The 22,222-nt window shown below is 48.8% G+C and overlaps 1 protein-coding gene across 36 annotated transcripts in view; it reads right to left on the reverse strand.

The window, feature by feature from the left end:
- TNNT2 (troponin T2, cardiac type) overlaps positions 1–21,831 on the reverse strand; it is a 23,234-nt gene extending 1,403 nt beyond the window's left edge. Inside the window, exons 1-17 of one of the 36 annotated variants that reach the window (XM_025193309.1) lie at positions 21,672–21,800; positions 17,471–17,518; positions 16,664–16,674; positions 16,528–16,545; positions 15,564–15,590; positions 14,171–14,227; positions 12,375–12,407; positions 11,210–11,233; positions 10,425–10,449; positions 9,744–9,752; positions 7,639–7,699; positions 7,136–7,252; positions 6,401–6,478; positions 5,885–5,995; positions 4,011–4,120; positions 3,406–3,496; positions 2,365–2,405 (exon numbers count right to left, since the gene is read on the reverse strand). In XM_025193309.1, coding sequence (XP_025049094.1) covers positions 2,365–2,405; positions 3,406–3,496; positions 4,011–4,120; positions 5,885–5,995; positions 6,401–6,478; positions 7,136–7,252; positions 7,639–7,699; positions 9,744–9,752; positions 10,425–10,449; positions 11,210–11,233; positions 12,375–12,407; positions 14,171–14,227; positions 15,564–15,590; positions 16,528–16,545; positions 16,664–16,674; positions 17,471–17,508 — 851 coding nt within the window. In that variant the 5' untranslated portion in view covers positions 17,509–17,518; positions 21,672–21,800. Of the gene's footprint in view, positions 1–2,364; positions 2,406–3,405; positions 3,497–4,010; positions 4,121–5,884; positions 5,996–6,400; positions 6,479–7,135; positions 7,253–7,638; positions 7,700–9,743; positions 9,753–10,424; positions 10,450–11,209; positions 11,234–12,374; positions 12,408–14,170; positions 14,228–15,563; positions 15,594–16,527; positions 16,546–16,663; positions 16,675–17,470; positions 17,519–21,671 lie in introns of all 36 variants that reach the window. The other 35 variants (XM_025193307.1, XM_025193276.1, XM_025193277.1 and 32 more) reach the window with 35 other exon arrangements.
- Between the last annotated feature and the right edge of the window lie 391 nt (positions 21,832–22,222).

Raw genomic sequence — 22,222 nt, forward strand, 5'->3', positions numbered from 1 at the left:
GTGAACCCTGAGTGCGACACCATTAACAGAGCACTTTTGCTGGTGTGGCTAACATCAGTTCTTCCAGGCAAGCAAGCTCTGCTGGCAAAAGCCCTTTGATGACAGTATAACTGCATCCCCCCCTGGGGCTTGGAACAGAAATGTCATCACAGTTAAACTTGTGACAGCCGGTGCTATGCTGACAAAGACTTAAAGCATACACCTGACCTAAGTTCCCATGGACCAAAACCTCAGTAATGCCTTCAGGCCTTCCAGTTTATGGAGGTCAGCACATCCAGTCATAAGGTAGAAGCCATCCCATGTGATCTCAATGAGCAATCAGAAGCAAGCCACACACAAAATAGTCTAAGGCAGTGGGGGGGCTAATCTTTCTGGCAGGCATGTCCCAAATTAGCCCTGCACCCTCCCTGAGGGCAGCTCCAGTCCCCGTCTTCTCCCTGATCTGCTGCTCTGCTTTCTGCTTCTCTCCCTGTGCTCCCTGCCCACTCTGCTACTTTGCTTTCTGCTCCCTGCCCCCTCTCCAGTTTGCCACATGCCTCACAGAGAGGCTGCCTGTGCCACCTGTGGTACCCGTGCTGCAGGTTGGCCACCCCTGGGCTAAAGTGTTAACATTTTGATTGTAATCACAGAACCCTTAAAACCAGAATGACACAGCAGGAGCCCAGCTTCTCTCTTGCTCTTGTCTGTCATCCTCCTGCCCCCTCATCTTTCAGAGTGGTATGAAAAGCATCCCCATCCAAACATGCCAAGCAGCCCATGGAGACAAACAGCTGCCTCCATGCTGCCTGGGTCGCTCCATCTACTCCCCCCTGGATCTAGCTTTGCATCAGATCTATTTGCCCATGCAGCATGTCTGCAGTATCACCAAGCACGCAGATATCCATGCTACTCACCCTTTGCTGTAGGGATGGTTCATGTCAGGAATAAGAGAAGAGAGGCTTGGTTTAAGCAGATCAGAGTACTTCTTAGCCAGCACATGGGCTGAGCTGGGTGTACCTGGGATGTCTGATGGGGCAGGGCAGGAAGGAGCAGCTTGAACAAAGGCATTTACATCTGTCTGGATTAAACATGGGCTGATATCTCGGGGGAACTAGGAAAGACTTCCTAGCTGCTGTGCTTTCCTAGTCTCTCCAGCACAAGGGATGCTGATAGGAAACAGGATCCTGATTCCTCTTGGGGTTATGCTGCTCTGACTGCATAATCTTCTTGACCTGACCTGACCCAAAAGCATGCTCCACTCCCTGCTGCTGAGAGTCAAAATGCTTCTGCAGAGGGACCTGACTTGGGTATGGGAGATGGGCCAAAATAGGCAGGCCACGAAGACGTACTGGATAGAGCTGGGCACATGTTTCACCCACAGCAATGCTGCTGGTGCCAGTATGCTCTGTCACTGGCTTCCAGCCTGGAAGGTGTACAGCCTTAACAACTGCAATGCAACCCATAAGTGAAAGTCAGGGGGAAGACAACAACAAGGCTAGAGAAGAGATGAGGGAAGCAAGGACAAGAAGATATACTGGGAAAGGGGAAGGGAGAAGTGAGGACGGGGGCAGAAACATGGAAAAGGAGAGCTCAGTTGGGTTCTAGAGAGCATCTGGCATGGGTGGGAAATGGCTACAGAACAGAAGGACAATGAAGAGCAAAGAAGATGGGGAGACGTGGTGAAGGAAACCATAGCAAAGGAACCAAGAGCAAAAGCCTACATCACCAGGGTCTGAACCTGCACTGTTGCCACCTGAACCAAAGTAGACACCACACTAACTGGCAGCAGTAGTAGACTGTCATCTATGTGGAACAGCAAAAAGGAAAGGATGCAACTCATCCAGGACCATTGTGTTAAAGAGCATAGAAGAGAAGGATCATTGGAAATTAGGGTTGGAAGCGACCTCAGGAGGTCTTGAGCCAACCCCCTGCTCAAGGCCCCAACTAGATCATCTCAATCAAGGATTTATCTAGCCTGGTCTTAAAACCTCCAAGGACAGAGATTCCACAACCTCTCTGGGTAACCTGTTCCAGTGCTTTATTACTACCATCCTTGTGAGAAAGTTTTTCCTAATATCTATAGAATCATAGAGGGGATGAAAGAGTGGAAAGAAATGAGAAGTGTCAGAAAGAATGGGAGCTAAGGGAAGGGAAAGGAGCAGGATGAAGGACAAGATACAGGCAAAGAAGAGAAGCAGATGGAATTAGAGGGAAGAGCAGCAGCAAGGAGCAACAGGAAGAGATGATGATGTGGGAAATGAAAGAGAAATGCAAATAGGGAAAAATTACTGAAGGAGAGAAAAGGGCAGGCAAGGAACAGAGAGGGGCAGGGAGAAGGCAGGGGACCCTTGATCCATCTGAGGCTGGAGCAGCTTGGGTACTTACACTTTCTGGTGATCGCTAACACGGTTTCGGAGAACATTGATCTGCAGGAGAAATACAGAAATCTGGTAAGGCTTGAAGCTGGCAGCTTGTATGAGCTGGTGAGCAACATGAGGGAATGTGGGACTTCAGATAAGGTGAAGCAGCAAACAATCTCTGCTAATGATAACTTGGCCATAAAGTGCAATCAGCAGCCCCTGTCATAACTGCTAGGCTTCTAGGGAGGTAGGCTGAAGAACCCCAGGGTCTGTCTGTGACCAATCCACTTTATCCCCATCCCAGTCCTGGCTCTTTTCTGTTGCAAAGGACACTCCTGATCAGGGGACAGAATTGCATTTTCAATAGCGTCAGGCCAGAGAACTTACAGCTTGCTTTCCGCAGAGGAAGGAAAGGGAGGAGATTCCTTTCTTCCTAGAGGATAGCCCCAGGCACACCCCTGTTCTTTATCTAGCACCTCCTAGTCCTGGTCTTTTGTCTGGCTACAATTTGATGGCTTACATACATGCCATGGACAAGCAAACATATCTGTTTACCCATTCAGCCAGTTTATGGACTACTTAACCTGCACAGTAGCTCTGCAGACATTTAGACGTCCACATTGCATGGTAATAAAGGGTAACAGAATCATGAACTATGCAGAAGTGCCAGCAAGGCTGTTCAGCGGAGAGGTTGGGTCAGTACTGCAACCTGTGTAAACCAGTGTAGCTCTACGGGAGGCAATGGAGCCCTGAGGATTTATGCAGGTAAGGGTCTCATTCAATTAACATCAGCACATTGCCCTTTCCTCTTAGGGGAGCTGGGTTAGGTCCCAAGAGGGAATAAGATCTCTGACCTGGGTGAATTATTATACATGGAGCCACAAAGATATGACCTTGTGAGATCCAAGGATTAGGAGGGAGCTTTCCTAGGTCTTCTTCCAGGATACATAGAGCTGAGAGGGTACAGCAACAGCCCCAGCATCCAGGGCATTTGCAGTAGTGATGGGAACAAAGGCATCCGCTTGAGCAGGGGGAAGTCAGCACCAGAACAATCATCAAGTCTCACCTCATATTTCTGCCTCTTGAATTTGTCCTGCAAGTCAAATTTCTCAGCTTCCAAGTCATAGATACTCTGCCACAGGGCCATGGCCTTGTCCCTGCAGGGAAAGTTACGGGACATTGGTGAGCAGGGAAAGGGTAAAGGGGAGATGGCATTTGTGTGCATGTGCACCTGGGGAGAGCCATGTGATTTCCTGAACTGCACCCAGTTCCCTGATCCCCAAGTCCTCAGGAGATGGGGCTCTCTTTAGACTGGGGCCTGCTGAGTAAAATAGAGGACATAAAGGCATTGGGTTAAGTATCAATAGAGGACAGAGTAGCAGAAAAACAGAATGTCCTCTCTGATGGCCACCCTACAGATGGGTCAGCTGGGCAGTCAGGGCTAACCCAGGCTGGAGTGTAGTGCCCTGGTACCATGGGATACTCACACAAAGGCAGGTTGGAGGAGGAGCAGCCTGGGCAAGGGAGTTTAAGCAAGGAGTTGGGGAGAGACGGGGGCCAGGAGGTAGTGAGACAAAGGGCTTGTGGCTCAGACAAATGCCCCCACCTCACTTTCAGCCTGTAGGAGAAGTGGGGTCACCCCCTCCCCCAGCTCCCTGGCCCCACTCGTACCTCAGCTTGTCTTCATTGAGGTGGTCGATGTTCAGAGGTTTGTGCCGTTCACTGAGGATCTTCTTCTTCTTCTCCCGCTCTGTTTGCTTCTTCCCACTCTTCTTCTCTGTCTGAAGTCACCACCAGTGAGCCAGAGTCAGACGGAGTTAACTCCACCCGGCGCTGGCTCTCCTCCCCCAGTGAGCCCCAACAGCCCTGGGGACAGGGAGGTTGGAAAGGGATACCTAGCTGGATGGAGAGTCTCTCACCCACATCTGCCTTGCTCCACCAGCCTGGTCCCAGATGCCCCTGTGCTATGAGCCTGGTCTAACAGCTGGGACTAAGCAGGCCTGGCTTCTATGCCCAGCTCTGCCAGGGATCTGCTGTGTGATCCTGAGCATGGCCATTCTTCCCTTCTGTATCCGTGTTCCTCTTGTCTTTGAACTTTTTGGGCAATGATTGATTCTCCTTGTGTATGACTGGGCACTACCCAGCACGCAGGCCCATAGCCAAGGTGGGGTAGTTATGGTGGTAAAATACTAATAAGAATGGTTTGTCTCCCTTGAAACCAGTGGTTCTCAACATTTTTAGCCTCAAGACACCCTTAATTAGACTCAAAGCAGCTCTTGGGAAATGTAAGTTCTTCGTTTTCACTTGTTTTTTGACTACAGAAAAATAATAGAGCAATTCTTCTGTTGCAAGAAACTCAGAAAGACCACTGCGGGTCAGAAAGTTTTTAAAACAATGAACTGCTATTTGAAATCTCTGGGTTTATCTTGTGAATCTTGTTTGCACACCTAACAGTGCTAACATGGCATGGCACCCCATGCTACCCTTGAAAAGGTCTCAAGGCAACTCAGGGTGCCACAACACACTGGTTGGGAATCACTAGGGTTACCATAAGTCTTGGGTTTTCCCGGACATGCCCACTTTTTTTGGTCCTTCCATCTCCATCCAGGCTTTTTTTTTAATATCAACAAATGTCCAGGATTTTGCTCTGCTCTGCACTGAAGTTTTTCCCAGCACTTCCCAGTTTGTCCTAGCAAGGAGCTACTTGGGGGCTGGGGAGAGTGGGGGGGAGTGCAATTGGAGACAGGGGATACCATGTGCTCTGCACGTGCACATGCACCTGGCTGGCATGCAGCTAGGCAGGGTGGTAGGACCAGCTCTGGCAGCTGGATGCAGGTAAGTCTATGGGGGCATGGCCAGGCTGGCAGCACCAGGGCTGGTGCCTGTGCTTGCAGAGGCGGGGCAGCAGGGAGATGCTGCAGGGATGGAGGAAGCAGGGGGCTGTAAGTCAGGAGTGAGGGGTATCAGCAGGGATGTAGGAGTTGTGGCTTGGGAGTGAGGGGCACCAGCATGGTCTGGGGGGCAGGGTACTATGGGTCAGGATTAAGGGCAGCAGCAGGGCTTGTGGGGGGATGTGCCTTGGGAGTGAGGGGCAGGGCACGGACATATCACTGCCCCCCCCCCCCAATCATATTACCCCCCTTCCCCACAGGTGTCCATTTTTAAAACTAAAAATATGGTAATCCTAGGAATCGGTGCACTACACAATGGCAAACAGGCACTTGACAAACCACAAAGGAGACAGACCCTTTGCTCAGACAGTAATGTCACTGAACAAAACTGAAACAGAGAGAGACCTAGGGCCTTGCCTAGGGGCCATGCTGCACTATATGTGGGAGATCTTCAGCCAGAGCCTGGGGATGGGAGCAAGAAAGGCCCTGGTAACAGGCCAGTACTGCTTAGGGAGTTGGGGGAGCAGGTGATGCTGCTCCATGTTATGTGAAATGCTGCGGCAATGAGCCTAGTCAGCAAGTGATGTCTACACAACTGGGGCCCGTTTCTCCAGGGATGTTAGCAGCTCCCATGAGGCCCTCACAGCCATTTACCTTCTGCAGGTAGCCCCCAAAATGCAGCATGTTGGAGAAAGCCTTCTTCTTCCTGGCGTCCTCCTCAGCCTTCTTCCTGGCCTCCTCTTCCTCTTTGCGAGCTTTCTCTTCCTGCCAGAGTGGAACCAAAATTAGAGTGTGTCTGGAGAAAAGCTGGAGGAGGAAGGGGAACTCTCTGCTACCTTGGCCCCGGAAGGTTTATTTGAACACTAACCCACCCTGACCCTCCTTAGCTGCAAGCAGCATAGCCGAAAGCTGCAGCCTGGCAAAGGGGCCATGATAGACTGTCTGGCTTCCCTATGCCATGGCTGGCCAGTGCCTGGGTGTGCATTACCTTTGGGCTCCATCATCTAGGAGCATCACCTATGGGCTCTGACCTCCCCTATCTAGAAAGGGAGTCACTGCAATTTGAGAAGTAATAACATAATCTAATCCTGTTGGGAAGAATCCCATCCCTAGCCCAAGCCCAGCTCCCTTGTTGGGATATGGTAGGGGGCTGGGAGGCAGGACACTCACGGCCACACGGGCCTGGCGCTCCTTCTCCCGTTCACTGCGGATCCGCTGCTGCTCAGCCCGCTCCGCTCGCCGCTGCTCCTGGGTGGGAAGAGCAAGGCATCAGAATAAGGACACCCATGGGAGCCTGCTGCAAGCGCTTTCTTGGTGCCAAATGCCTGGGACGCAGTCTGGGCCAAACAAGCTGTTTTCTGGGTCAACACAGTACTGCATTACCAGTGCCCCCTGCATGAACATCCTAACCAGATACAGCTGTGGGGGAGTGAGTGCTGGAAGAGCCCACTACCTGGGGTCCAAATAATCAGGACCATAGACCCATAGACTCATAGGAAGTTAGGGCTGGAAGGGACCTCAGGAGGTCATGTCTAGTCCAACCCCTGCTCAAAGCAGGACCATCCCCAACTAGATCATCCCAGCCAAGGCTTTGTCTAGCCAGGTTTTGAAAACCTCCAAGGGTGCAGCTTGCACCTCCTCTCTGGGTAAGCCGGTCCAGTGTTTTACTACTCTGCTAGTGAGAAAATTCTTCCAGGTGGGATTTTCTCAACTCTGGGCTCCAGATATGCCTGACTCTGACCTTGGCTCCCTGTCTCCCAGGAAGTTGGGTCTGCTTCAGCTTTCAGCTTCTCATATTATTAAGACCCAATCCTGCTTCTAGTGCCTTTGTCGGGAGAATAACGTCCCTTCATTGGGGGAGGCAGGGGTGGTGGGGGGATGGACGACCAAGAGCTCCAGCCTTACGATTCTGTCCTTGAGGAAGATGAGCTCCTCCTCTTCCTTCTTCCGGTTCTCAAAATGAGCTTCAATCAGGGTCTGCAGTTCATTCAGGTCCTTCTCCATGCGTTTGCGATGAATGTCCTGCATGGTACATGGAACTCAGTCAGATATTGCCACCCCCTCTGGGATCAACAGCAACCCAAGCATTGTGGGGCCAGGTCAACCCCAGGACAAGATGATGAGCCAGCAGGCAGTGCTGGCTAAATGCCCAGGGAGGGACCTGCATGTACTGGGTAAATACCTAGAGGTATTGGCAGATAGAGCAGTGAAAAGTGGGCTGGGTAGATACTCAGAGGGATGGAGGGAAAGGACCCCAAGACAGCTTGCAGACTACTTTCTTTCTTCTGTATTTGCATCCCTCCATGAGCATGTGCAATTAAATTTAGTGCCAACCTGCTGGCCACTGCACTGAATCCCACTACTGTCCCACAGAGCAGTCTGGGACCCGTTAAACATCCACTACTCACATCAAAGTCCACTTTCTCCCCATCTGGGATCTTGGGGGGCACCAGGTTTGTCATAAACAGTCTGGAAATGAAGACAGAAGAATAAGGGGGGGCACGCGTAGGCCAGTTTAAATGCTGCAGTACAGGGACTGAGGATGGCTGGTGACCTTTCGGGCAACTTGACTCAACACACTTTTATTTAAGAGCCTCGCTTTCTTCTATAGCAATGTTTAAACTCTTTCTCAGGGTTCATGCGTTTTGCCTGCCTGACTTTGGATGAACGTGACTAACTGCCTCTCTCTGCTGATGGTTCTGGGAAATTTTAATCGTGTGTTCAGGGCCATAACCTCATCACAGCTGGATAACAATGTGCCCTATGCGTCCCTTTTCCAACTTAAGCTGGGAGAAACTTGTTCGGGGTTGATTTGGTATTCAGACAGTGCACTACTACTGAGTGCTACAGGAGACACTAGTCTGTATATGTGAATTCACTTGTGTGTTCGGGGGTTTCATTGCCTATTAGCTTCCTAGTGTTGTCTGGTGTCTGGGGGTCTGGATGCCTCACTGATTGGGATTTTAGAGAAATATCTGGGATTTATGGACTGTAATCCCTCAACAATCAGTGAGAAAGAATTTGGCCTTACATGGGGAAAAGTGTTCAAGCTTTTAGCCAGTTAAAAATCTGGCCAAAAAGCTCATCAAGCCCCTGTCACATAGAGGGCTTGTACCAGTTCTCAGCACAGGAGGATACTTGCTTGAGGCTGCCAGCTAGGGTGCAATAGTGGTTGTGGGGTGGATTTTATATTTTAGCCACATTTTTCCAAGGCCAATGAGGTTCCCCACCTCACTGCTCCAGGGCCACTAAAGGGCAGGAGGAACCTCAAATCACAACCAAATGGGGCTGGCTTGGAGCCCTCCACTCAGAAGTAAATGGCTCTGTGTCCTCTTGCTAGTTCCCAGTGCTGCTTAGCTCCCCAGTATCCATGCCTTCATGGCCTCCGTGAAATATAGGCAGGGAAGGTGGGGCTGCAATTTAACTATGGGCAAAATTCCCCCTATGGACAAGACAGAGAAAAGCACAGGTGCTGCAATTCTCTGGAGGCATGGTTTTTCCAGGCTCCTACCCCCAGTTCTGCACAGGGCCAAGTCAGGTGTGTGCACATGACAGGTACAATGACACAAGTCCCCAGGGCACAGCTAAGGGCAGGGCCTCGCAAGTCTAGAAAACAGATGCAGCCTTTCAAAGGAAACATGAGCGGACCATGCTGTGGTCAACAGAGATGAGCATAAGCTGTTAAAGAGCATCAATATTATATCTGCCCTGGGGGTTTTGGTAGAGACTTTACTCTTTCCTTTTTCAAAAAAAAAAAAAAAAAAGCAATAAAAGGTTTTGGAGGCAAACATCTCCCTCTTTAGCTCTGGAGGAGGCATACTGGCACCAAGTTACAAATATGGGAACCTTAACAGCACAATCCAACACAATATTTGGATGCTCCAATCAGCACGTGTCCCTATCCTATACAGCAGGGCTGTCACACTGGTTTGGTCCCCTGGGCCAGATCTGGACTGCAGGACTCTCCATGGAAGGGAGGTAATATTGTCCTACATATAATAGAAACAGAAGCACGAGGAAAGGAGACATTTGTCTGGAACAGATAGGTAGCACAGCTGGGACTAAAGACCACCAAGTATTCTGGTTTCCAGCTAAGCCCCCTGGCTACTGAACCATGTTGTCTCATGCATTAAGATGCCCACATCAGAAAGAGAGAGTGCTTTTGCAGGAGGCTCAGAACTGCACGATCATTACAACGGCTGCAGGCTGCTGCAGGTCCTTATGCAAAAGCATTTTTGTTAAGACCCATCTCCTTAGAGCCTGCCCACACGAGAAGAGATTCTGATAGACCTGAGTATTCCCATTCCTACTGCTCATGTTTCCATCCAAAACCCTTTTGTTCTGCTGACCCCCTCTGAAATGAGAACATTGCCCCTGCCCCAAGCGCAGCAGCAGCCTCTTTCCTGCAACAGTCAGCGAAGCAGAGTGCACGTGCCTCTACCGCAAGTCAGTGCACAACCCAGCCATGGTTATGGAGCAGTATTACCAGAAGAGCTTAGAAAGCTGAGCCTACCTGGAGATACTAGGAAAGGTTGTGGCCAGGTGATGGGGTACAGGGACAGGGAGTTGGGGGGAGGAGAGGAAAGAACAGGAGAAGGTTTAGAAGGACATGGCCTTCCCGTGGGCCCACAAAACACAGTCTTCACTTGCTCCTTCTATCTGCCAGGACTCCCAGAGGTTCATAGGATGTTCCCATCCATGTTCCTGCCTGTGTGGGAGGATCCAGGCAGACAGCTGTCTCACGAGAGATGCTCAGATGGCTCCAAGAGGATGCCAGCGCTCTGGCTGCACTGAGGAATGTGCAGGAGGCTCCGATTGCACCAGGAATGCGCAGATGGCTTCCAAGCGCCACAGCCAGCAGGGAGGCTTCAGCTGTGCCAACAAGCATGCTTGATGCCCCTGAGGCTCCAGTCCTGGATTTGGCCTTCCTCCTCCTGTTCTCTTTCTTTAGTTTCCTTTCTCCCCGCTCTTCTTTTTCTGTTTCCCCCCCACCCCCCCATCTCAAACTACCTGCTTCTCTTCCACGCTCCTTTTCTATAGTGTTCTAGCCCCGCTCCTCATCCCCTTTGCTATGCCCTAAGTCTACACACACTATGTTGTACTGATCTCACTGTGCAGAGCCTTGCTCTGTAGCAGAGAAGCCCAGTTCCAGGCATCCCACCCATCCTGCTAGACAAAATGCAGTTCCACTTACTTGGGCCTTGGTTTTGCCTCTTCTGCTGCTCCATGGGAACAAAAGAGAAACACAGTTAGCAGCACAGGGATCTTTGTCTCCCACCTGGATTCGAATGCTGGGAAGGGGACAGTGCTTCGAGTTGTCTTTGCTCCCTCCTGTACAGCAACTTGCAGCTTCTGGAGAGCTGCAGCTAAGCCTACTGTAAGACGTCATCTAATGAGGCATCAGACCATCAACTTAAGACAATGGATGGACCCAGGCTGCCAAATTCAGGCCCCAGCTCCAATTCCACCCCCACTCTTCAGATCCTGGGGGTCGGGCCAGACTCTTTTCCTACTGCCTGCATTAGGATCGAAGCTGGCTGGAGCAGTGTCTCCTTGCTATTCCACCCTTTGCCCAGCTAGCGTGGGTTGTGCATACAATCATGTAGTGCAGGAGCACGGGGGAAGTGCATCCCTTCCATAAGCCAGCACAGGCGATGGCACTAGCAGGGAGCACGACAGGTTTGCTGGTCAAGACCTGGTAAAGAGCACCCAACAGGAGGTTGGGCATTGCACTCCAGTCCAACTGCTTGGTTTGCCAGAGTGAAAGCACCTGAATGGATAGGGTAACCAGTGGGCCATCCTCTCTGTAGCGCTACAGTGGTGGCACTTAGCTCATGGGACCCAGGAGAAAGTTCAGGCACCTCAGTGACAGGGAGCATTTATAGCCCCTCATACTCCTGCCCCTGCCTTTTGTGAACATGGATGAGGTCTCACTCCTTTCCCTAGCCTCCTGGGGCACCAGGCAGGACAATACGTTACCTTCCCCAGGCTCCTGCTCTCCACCTGTGGGAACACAGAATATAAGGTCCTGGCCACCTGCCCTACCTGCACCTCTGTGGCTGACCAGTGCCAGTCCCAACACGTGCTTCCATTCTGCATGGGAAGCTTGCTTGGTGTTAGCCTCTCTAGGTGATGGGTCTGTAGGGTGAGTCAACTTGGACGCTTGTTTTTTCCCAGCTTATTTTAAGTACCTCCACTTTGGGTCTTTGGGATACCTTAGGTCTCAATGCTGAGCAAAAAGTGCTTTATCAGGTGACCCCTGAAGGGCCTGTGGGAGTTTGTTTGGCACACCTATCATGCTTCTGTACCTGTCTCATTTCAGCCTTCATGCTCTAAGAGTTTTGCGGGCGATGGTAGGAGGTTGGGGCAAAAGGTTGGGGTCATAAGCTTCAATATAGCAATCTACAAATGGAGCTAGGACAGTTACTACATGCACTTCCTTCTAGGCAAGGCAGCAGAGCCACAGGGATCTCAATCCTTGGGCTTTGCAGAGGCTTATGACAACACATCCTTCATGTGACATCTTGGGGCCCAACACTGCATTGGGTAGAATGCCCTCATCTTCTCCGACATGGCTGGGCATGCTCCATCATCTTGCAGGGAGCATGTAGTGGTTTGCAGGGCTGTGTTTTTGGTCCTTACATTTTCCTTTGAGCACTGAGGGCAGCCGCACCCTAAAGACAGACCTGACAACTGGATGTGGGACAAAACCATGACTTTCAGTGGGGCTTCAATTAAACCCTTCAGATTCCCACCAGAATAAGACCTGGCTCTTTCCAAGAGCTTCTGTACCTCAGACCAGTCTTCCCTTTGCCTTGCTAGCACCTGAACTCTGAAAGCAGGAGAATTTCTCCTTTCTTCATTTGAGTGAATTCTTCCTTGGACAGCACAGAAGTACCTTTGTAGTGCCAATGGGCTATATGCCACATGCTGGCTCTCTGCACGTGCATGCGGGGAAGGGTGCTCTACAGGGCGGGGGAAAGGTTGAGTGTCTCGCACCACATAGGTCAGAAACTGCATGAGTAGGAGCAGTTAAATTTAACCCTGAAAATCTAAATAATATGAATCATGTTTGCCTAAATGGAGTGAAATAAGGACCATGCAGGCCAAGAGGAAAAGACTCCTATTCTCCCACTTGCTTTACCTTCTTCTGCTTCCTTAGCTTCATCTTCATGTTCTATTTTAAAAGCAGAAAGGAGAATTCAATCAGAGACTCACACAGAAGCACATTCCCCCAGCAAGGGTCCTGTGGTATTCCTAGCATGCTTCTCATAGCCACTGTGGAGGGCGCTTGCATTGCTGAGATTTTGCTACTGAAGAATCCTCCCGAAGGCAGCTTTGTACCACCTCAGGGGGAGATCTGGTGCTTTGGCCAACTTCAGAGGGGCCTGATGGTTTTTAATCTTTGCCACAGAAATTATACTCTAGCTTTAAGTCTGGAAATGAACATGCTGAGGAAAGACTCAGGCCTTTGAGTGCTGGAAAGATGCCAACTCTCCTTTCTTATTTGTCTTATTTTAAGCGTAGATGGTTGGTTTTGTGCTGAGGGGGAGGGACAGAGATAACGCAGAGTCACCCCCCGAATCTAAAGACAGAGAGCTTTTCACATTGCTTGGCACGGAGTTTACTTGGCACTTAACACCAGCATGCTGCTCAGGGCATTGGGAATATGAAGAATTTCACACTCAAGCACAGCCACGTTAAGGAAACCCTGACCTCAGATCCAGCCCTCATAAAACACCTACTCCACTGGCTGGTACAGCCCCAGCTCGACTGACTGGCTCTCTAGCTCAAGCTGGAGAGTTTCCTGCTTTTAGCTCTGTCAGTCCCTGGAGCTGACCAGTCTGGTCACCATTGCACAAACTAATAGGTGCACAAAGTGGCAGGAGTAGTGAGAACCTAGGCTGTACCCTGGGGGAGTTTTTGTCTCCTCTTGGGAAGGGCTGACTCAGCCCATTCCTCCTTGCCCAGTAGAAGCAGGTAGCTGGGGAGCCACTAGACCCTGGGAGCATCTCTGATGCACAAATCCTCCCAAGGCTCCCTGTCAAGTGGTGCACTGGGGAAACCCATGGGTAGGAACATGACTTGAGCTGCACACTTGTACAAGAGAGTAAGACCTCCCTAATCCAAGCTACCAGTGGGCGTGTCTACACGTGGTTTTACATGTGCCTAAATTTAATTCACATTAGCCTAATGCGCATTAAGGCAATTTAGGCACACGACTACACATGCACATGCTAAGGCGCATTAATGTGGGTGTGCAGACTTAAAGTTAGTCCCAAGTCAATGGACACATACTGCATTAATGTGCATTAGTGCATCTACACGTTCGCTAATGCGACTTAGCTATTTGTGCACACATTTGATATCTGCTTTATGCAGGTTCCAATCTAGGTTCAAACAGCCTAAAATCACCATTTTGAAGGTGCATTAAGGGTATGCATGTGTAGACACATACTCTTAATGCACCTTAAATTGGGCTAATGTGCATTAAATGTGCATGTGTAGACACACCCAATGGTTAGAGAATGGAAGAGTAAGGGCTTCATTTCTCTCAGTTATCAGACCAGAATTAGCACAGTGGCAAAAGTCTCCTCTTCAATCTCAACTCCAGTATTCTGTTTGTTTTAAATATGCTCAATCCTGCAAAGTGCTTATAGCAACCACCCTCAACTCTCACTGCTTACAAGTTGGCTGTGGGTGGAGCTCAGTCTTTAACATCAATGCACTGTTTGCTATACATATGAGGGTGAGCAGAACTGGGACATAGTATTGCCCCAGAACCCAAGGGAATGGGTTAATAGCCAGAGATCTTAAACACCCCTTACTTTTTGCAGATGAGCTCTGAAAACAGCCCAGAGATCAGTCAAACCATTGAACATTGCAGCCAGCCAGAGCCAGCTGGCCAGAGAGCAATCTTTCAGCAGCTCCACCACATACCTTCAGCCCTGGTTTCCTCAGCCTCCTCTTCCACCTCCTCTATTTGCTCTTCTTGTTCTGCAGAACAATGTGCAGGATGAGATGAGCAACTGAGGCTCCCAAAGGCTAGCTAATAACATGCAACCCATCCTAGGGAGCTGGCCATAGGGGTGACAGAGACAAGAGACAGGGGAGAGGGAAAGGCAGTGGGGCCATGGAAGACAGATGGGTAATGGTTCAGATCAGGGCTGTCCAACTGATGGCTTGCAGTCTACATCCAGCCCATGAGGGTCTAATGTGTCTCCTCTCCTCCCCACTAGGCTCCTGTCCAGCTGCCACTCCACTCATTACTTCTGTTGCTGTGGCAGCTGGGGTCTTTGGGGCAGGGCAGCATCTTGGGAGGGGATCCAGCAAACCCACTGCCTGCATGGCAGTGGATGGGGTGTGGAGGCTCATGCTGCCTGTACAGTGTGGCAGGGGGACTTGAGCTGCTCACACGGAGGGGTCCCAGGGAGCTCCCATGGAGTGTGACCCCCACTGCATGAGGCTCATGACATTTGCAGCCAGAAGCCTGCAAGTGCAATGGTATGCAGCCCCCAGCTGCTCAGAAGCTGGACAGCCCTGGTTCAAGTACACAAGACCTTCCCCTAAACCTCTACCCCAAATCCATGGTTCACACTTGTATCCCTCCATTGTATGATTCTGTCCATGTCAGATTCCCATCATGAATAGGAGTGGCCACGTGCTATCATGGGATGCCCCAACAGCATTTCCAGGGGCCTGTCATGGCCACCACAGGGCCAGCTGAGTCCAGGTTCATCACTCCTCAAGGCAGGAAAGGACAACACATGAAGGAAACATGTGGGGGCAGGCAAGGGGACAATTTCATTGCTCTCCTATGCTGTCCTCAGTCAAATGAAAAAGAGATACCAGTGGGCACTAAAAGTGGTGGCCTTCAGCCATTAAATTCGACAATCTTATCTTGCTTTCTATTTATAGCATTGTAATATCTTTCCACTGGAGGAAGGAGCACTGCAACAAGAGTACTCTGGTGCCATACAAGAGCAAGGGCTACTGGGGTCAGTGGCTTCTTGGGGGGACATGAAGGACTGGCAGCCCCAGGAGGAGAGTAAAAGAAACAAAATGAAGGAAGCAAATACTAGATGAATTTGGCAATGGGATGAGAGTTAAACACAGGAGACCAGAATGGATTCACAAGGCGTGTCAAGCAGGACTGAAAGAGGGAGAGGAGATGATACAAGTAACAACAGAGGGGCAATGGGGATAAGAGATAGGTCACATTCCAAATGACGGGAGATAGAAGCATGTAGGCGTATAAGTCAACCCATGGACATTCCTTATGTACAATGTTGGCAAGCAGTAGAGAAATGAGATTAAAAAAAAAAATTACTACCGTCTTCCTCCTCTATCCATTCTTCCTCTTCTTAAACATGGGAGACGTGGAAGGAATAGTGAAAAAAGTTAGGTATCTTGAAGCTGTAAAGAATCTAGCTAAAGTGTCCTCTAAGAAGACGACTGGCATTTCATTGATTTGTTTCATGGTTCTGTATTCTCTAGGTTTCTTAGTGCTTATCATATTCTGCCATGCAGGTGTAGCCCAGATGTCAATGAAGTCATAGAGGAATAAAGCTTTTTCTACCATATCCACTTTGCATACACACACTTGCACACGTGTGCTCACACAAACCTATGCATCTCAGCTCACGTAAGCATAGGCATGCACATATACTCACACATCCACACATACTGTCAGTCACATGCCCTCCAGCAAATGCAGAAAAACCTACAGGATGCACCCGTTTTTAGTTTCTTCATTATTCTGAAGCATCAGCGGGTTCATGCTGGATTGTCGTTCAGACAAATCAGTCGAAACTCCAGCCTCCATTTAGTTATCATGTTGGCCTCGTTACTGCAGACAGACACGAGCTGCAAAAGCTTGGAATCCTGATTTTTTCCCTTAGTGCTCAGATTGGAGGATTTAGCTGTTGCCTGTCTCCATGAATGATAATCAATAAAGTGAAGGCCAAATGTAAACTCCTTAAGACTTTAGATAATACTGTTCAATCTTGGAGGGCTGAACTAGGACACAAGTGGCCGGTGTATATTGTACCACCTTCACACAGGGACAAGTTTAACCTCAGCCAAACATCAGCTGACACAAATCTGCTTGAAAATGGAAAGAATAATCACAGGACCTTTCTCTACAGTATTTATGCATCTTTCTCCATCTGCACTTAAGGAATATTCCACCCACCCTAAGCCACTCAACAAAAAGAAAATGAAAGCATTTATCTAAGCCAAAGTATATAATGAAGTGATAGTCCTCATGTCCCTCCAAACAGCAGTGAAAGACCTACCTTCCTCAATGCAGTCCTCTGTAGAAAAAGAAAGTGGGAGGGGAAGAGAGACATAAACAGGTTATTGAGGTTTCACTGACCATTTTAAAGGTTTGATCTGTCCTGATGGGAGTGAAGAGGCTCCAGATCATCTTACCTTCTTGCTCCCTGCAAGGCAGAACAAAAAACCCATCAAATCAGAATGACTGGCTACAGACTGACATGCTTGTGTCAGTCATTGGTGCATTAGTCCTCCCCCAGCTAACTCAGTCTCCCTCATTGAGACAGGTAACACTAACATTTTTGCCCCTTTTGCTATAGGACAGCAGAGATAGGATGGACCACATCTGAATCCAGGTCCAAACTTTCCCCAGTTCTGAGGGTGCTGGGATCTGTGGGGTTTGACCTATATCTACCACTAGGGCCTAAGTGCTGGTAAAGACAGACACAAAATCAAAACTTTAAAATCAAATGAAATCATCAAGGCTTTACATTTCATAGGAAAGACAAGCCTCAGGGACTGCATCTGGGAAGATCCACCTTTCAATTCACAGCTGTCACCGATTCCCAGTGTGACCTGGGATAAGTCATTTGATCTCTTTTTTGGGCCTTAGCTCCCCACCTGTACCATACTGATAATATTTCTCCCCTTCTTCTACTTTTTGCTTCTCTTGCTTATTTGCACTGAAAACCCTTCATTGCATGGACTGAGCTTCTGGCTGTGTGGCTGAACAGCCCAAAGCACACCACTTCTCTAATCTCAGAGGGGGCCTTTAGGCACTCTTGTAATACTGTGTTTAAAATAAGCATGACTTATCCCCCAGAATGACTTCAGTCTGGTTGGTGATTCTTGACAGGACCCTGTAATAAGCAGAACGGGCTGTGCATGGGACAATATGAGAAAAAGCATTTCACTCAGCATCGAAGCTGCAAGGGGGCTGGCATTTGAAAACAGGACTCTTACTCTTCATATTCTTCAGTGATTCCTCTGGAATCGGACATGTTCTGTGATCTGCCAGAAAGGAATTAAGAGCGAGTGTTAGAAGCTGCAGTAAGAAAATGGCCTCCCAGTCAGCCCTTCGTCATCAGAGATACAAGAACAGGATTTCTGTGTCCCTAGGATGAAGTCAGCCTGAATGCCAGCAGTGTTGAGATAATGTTTTCTGAGCCCACCCTCCCCCTTCTCTGGCTCAACAACAAAGCTCTTTTTAAATAGGAGTCAGGAGGTTAGGAATAGCATCACCCAGCACCGATAACTTTAAGCTCCAGCCCTGTGGACAGTTCGTAGCCACTTCTCTGATCAGCTAGGAGACTTTGGGGCTGTGTGGAGGGTGGGGCAATACTTTACTGCCCTAAAGTTCCTAGTATTAAAGAGTGCCGCTTCTGCTTAACCAAAAGTTATTCTTCTGTGGAGTCAAAGAAATGCCATGGAAATGACTTGGTCATTGCAGGGAACATCAGGGTTAATCCTGCCATTCCTACCCTGAATTTGAGAGCTGTTCCCTTGATGTGTCCTTTTTCTTTATCTTGGCTCTTAACTCCCTGTCTTGGGCTTATTAAGAGTCACCAGTTGCTCAAGCCTCCTGCAATTTTATACCCACAACTATTCAGAAACAAAATATATGAAATCTCTGTAATAATTCATGTCCTAGCTTTCCAAAGACTCATAGACTTTAGCAGTTTCTGGCTGGGAGGGGGGATGTGTCTAGACTCAGCCCTGTCTACCCTAGTACACCCAGCCAGCGGGCAATGCTGGGAACTGAGAGTCATTGCTCCTGGGCACTACTCCTGGCTCTGCTGCTGACCTGTTATATGACCCTGGGCAAGTCACATAACTCCTCTTTGCCTCAGTTTCTACTTCCATAAAATAGAGACCATAAAGCACCTTACAAAAGTTAGCTCATTATTTCCTCCAGCAAAAGGTGGGATAGAAATGCAGATTACTATTATCATTAGAGTGTGAGATCTCTTCAGTAACCTGGCCTCTATTCTGTCTGGTCTCTATATTTGCTCAAAGTACTATTGAACATAGTCAGAAACTATTGATCACCATGGCATGTAAGTAAGTCTCAGGACCTAAAGGAGAGACAGTTCAAGCCTACCGATACAGCATAAGGAAACATTTAGGAAAAGAGCAGCAGGCGGGGATGGGGAAGTGAGCAATATAGACACTGCAGGCTAAAGGTCCACAGCTGATATTAGATTCACCAAGCATCTGGTTCTACCCCAGAGTTAACAATTTGAAGAACAGCTAGAAATACATCTATTATAGCATACTGGCAATACCACCGTGCACCATCAAACTGTCTGCAAGTCCATCTGAATCCTTTCCACTTGGTGTTTCACAGTCAAGCAAACTCCACAGTGAATTTCTACTCAAGCCTCCATTTCTGCTGGGTTCGCACCAGATTCCATTAGCAAGCCTCATCTAACACCATTTCCTGAATCCTGTCTACCTCTCAGGACTTTGCCTCACTGAAACATTCCCAAAACTTGAAGTTGCTGCTTAGTCTAGCCAGAAGCTCAGTTTTGAATCAAACCCTCAGGCTCAGTGAAACTTGGGTTTCACAAGGAAAGTTTCAGGCAGTTCTACAAATAACTTTCATGTGCAGAAGCACCTGTTCCCAAATCAGTTCTGCTATATATCACCTCTTATCAGATGTTTTGTAACAGCTGATGCTGGCTCCATGCATTTGGTATTTTTTGCTTGTGCCAGATAGAACAGGCTTTATAATAATTTAATAAAGAACTTTATGAATCCAGAATCGCGCACATCAAGGAGAGAAAAGGCCTAGTACACCATTTAGTCTAGTGCATGGTTGGTTCCTGGAGCAGAGTGCATCTTTCAGGACTTAACCCAATCTAATTTTAAGGCTTCAGAGTGATGCATTCTCCAACACCCGCTTTGGGACTTTGGAGGTGGGAACTCAACACCCAGGTATGCCAGTCTTCCTATCATCCAGTCTGTCAGTCCCATTATTATTTAGACTGTGCCATAATTATATCACACATTTTAATAGGGGTGGCCAGTAGGAAGCTTTTCCTAACATTCAAGCTAAATTTGAAATTCCTGACTCCATTCTGTTATTTGCAGTTCCCTCTTGGACTGGCAATAATATTTCCTGCCACTTCTTGGTGTTTATATTCTTCAGATAGGTATAGATGGCTCTTATGTCCTCATCCTTTAGTCAAACATTTTGTCTCAAGTCAAAAGCCCTGCCAAGCCTGAGAGCTTGTTAGGCTAATATGATTAAATAATTTCTGTAGTTAATGAGGTACAAAGGAGTGATGTGGCCCATTTCATATCTCATTGCCTTTGATACCCCGGGCCAAATGACCAAGCGCTCATTTGCAGATTAGCCAATTAACCTTGAAGTCCTGCCTCTGAAACTTTAACTCATCATAACTGCCCTGCCCCCACCCCCAAATCTAGCTTTCAACTACTAAATTAACCAGCTCTGTACAATCTCTCTCGCCAGGGGAGAGGAAAGACTCCATCTTAGTGAGAGTTGAGCAAATTTAATTCCCTAAATGCTGTTCATTTCTTTTAAATAAATTCTTTCCAGCTTCATTGACACCCCTTTTGTATTCACTTGCCACAAAATCCCAACCCACCATTTCCTGGAGGAGTGTCAGCAAACTGCACCTGTAGGTCAACACTGATGAATATTTAAGGAACGCAAATTTTGGACCATCTGTGCCAGAAACTTGATTCTAAGGAGTGCCATACATCTAACCAATGCACTGAAACATATCCTGTGATCTGCACATCCAAGAAGCGCAAATCACCAAGATCAAATAACAGCTCACTGCAGAGAATGTATTATCCATAGATTACCATGTTTGCACAGAACTTTAATTAATGGAGTGGTTCCAAATTATGAAGATATTCAAGAAAGTCCTTGGAACACAAACAAAAAAATAAAAGCAGGATAAAGCATTTGGTATGAAACAGTGGATTGAAAACGGTGTTCCCTGGAGCCCTGCGGTTCTGCGATAGGTCATCGGGGGGTTGGCAAAGAGATTGGGGGTAATGGCAGAGTGGGCTGGGAGGCGGTGTGCCACCATTGCTGGGCCATGACCCTGGCCCCATGTCAGTCGTTAGGATAGGGGTAGGAGTTCCTTGGCAGAAGAAGCTCTATGGAAGGGTTCTGTCACTTTAGGAAGTTTGAAAACCGCTGGTATCCACCAATTTAGCTGTGATTTAATGGTTCATGTGACCCTTTTGGGTCTGTCTGTTAAGAGGGCCCAATTTATTAGCACTGATCTGCTTTCCTCCAATGCGAGGTCAGTTAGTACTTGATTGCCTACATGTACAATCACTTCACCCCAAATGTTGTTTGAGATTAAGTGGTTGATTGTATCCCTGTAGTTTTAGTTGTGCAGTGCTCATGGAAACTACCATGATGAACAGAGATGACCATAGCAGGGTGCAGGGCCCAGACACAGTAGTGGGGGAGGAGGCATGTGGCTGGATGCAAAGCCGGCCCAGCTCTGTGGGGGCCCCCAAAATGCAGGGCCTGGGGCCATTGCCCCAATTCCCACCCCCCAGGGACGGCCCTGCTGCTGCTGCTGAATCACCACTATGCAGCCTTGTTGCTCACTTGAGCAGTTCATAAGGACATCTCCCAGGTCTGCAGCACAAGTGCCCTAAACTTGCTCCATGCTTCAGTTTGTCAATGAGCTGAGGGACTCAACACCACAAGATCTTGCCTTTCTCTAGCATTGCTCTCATCCCAAAGCAATCTAAGCACTGGACCTGAGGTCCTTGACACTTACCATAGGGCAGAAAAGGAATAACCCCATTGGGCCAAATTTCCTTCTCACTCACACTAGTGCAAGTCAGAAATGAATCCACTGGGCACAGCTGCCCTCTCGCTCACCCAGGTACACATTAGGAGGAACTCAAAGTCAATGAAGTTCCACCTGTGTGTAACTAGTGATGGGGATTCAGCTGCTGCTTACAGAGGAGTCCCTTCCCCATCCCAGGGATGACTGCAAGAGAACTGTAGGGGCCATTTTTGCTAAGACACCAAGGCAAACCCTTCCTAGAGCATAAATGATGGGGCAGAGCAGATAAGTGGTTGCTCAGTCATTAATGTCCCACTGAAAGGCCCATCAACCCCATGGAGCTGAAGGGCCAGGATCCAAGGGAGGTGCCTTACCTCTCAGCCAGGGAGCAGGTGAGATCCCTTGCAGCCAAGTGGAAGCTGGCGCGGTGTCTGAGAAATGCCGTTTGGGAGAGAGAGGCTTTAACAGGGCTCCAGAGCCCCCACCCCCGGCCAGACGCCTGATTGGAGGCATGCGAGCACGGCAGGGCTTGGAATGTGAACACTTGTTAGCTGCTATTTTGGCAGCGTCAGCCACAGCCCCTTCTGTAACTCTGCCTTGCCCCCCCTCCCAGGAGCCCATATAAGCCCAAGCTATTGTATGGCCCTCAGAGAATTGCTATTTTAAACTCGCATGACAGATACACAACTGCCCAAGGGGCTGACACAAGCCAGTCAGCTGTCACTTTTAAGTGGCCTGAATGCTGATAAGCAAATGCTCTGGAGGGCGGACCTGGATTTGAGATGTAGGCTGGCTACCTACGTATCCTAGCTTGTGGCTGCTTTCCACGTTGCTCCCTGTGACTGGGGTACCATCCTCCTCAGTGCTAGGCACAAAGGGCCCAGGCAAGTCAAAGGTGCTGTTCGCAGGTCTCTGCAGGCCTGGG

The sequence above is a fragment of the Alligator sinensis genome, unplaced genomic scaffold (assembly GCF_000455745.1).
Source record: "Alligator sinensis unplaced genomic scaffold, ASM45574v1 scaffold1382_1, whole genome shotgun sequence".
Classification (NCBI taxonomy): Eukaryota; Metazoa; Chordata; order Crocodylia; family Alligatoridae; genus Alligator; species Alligator sinensis.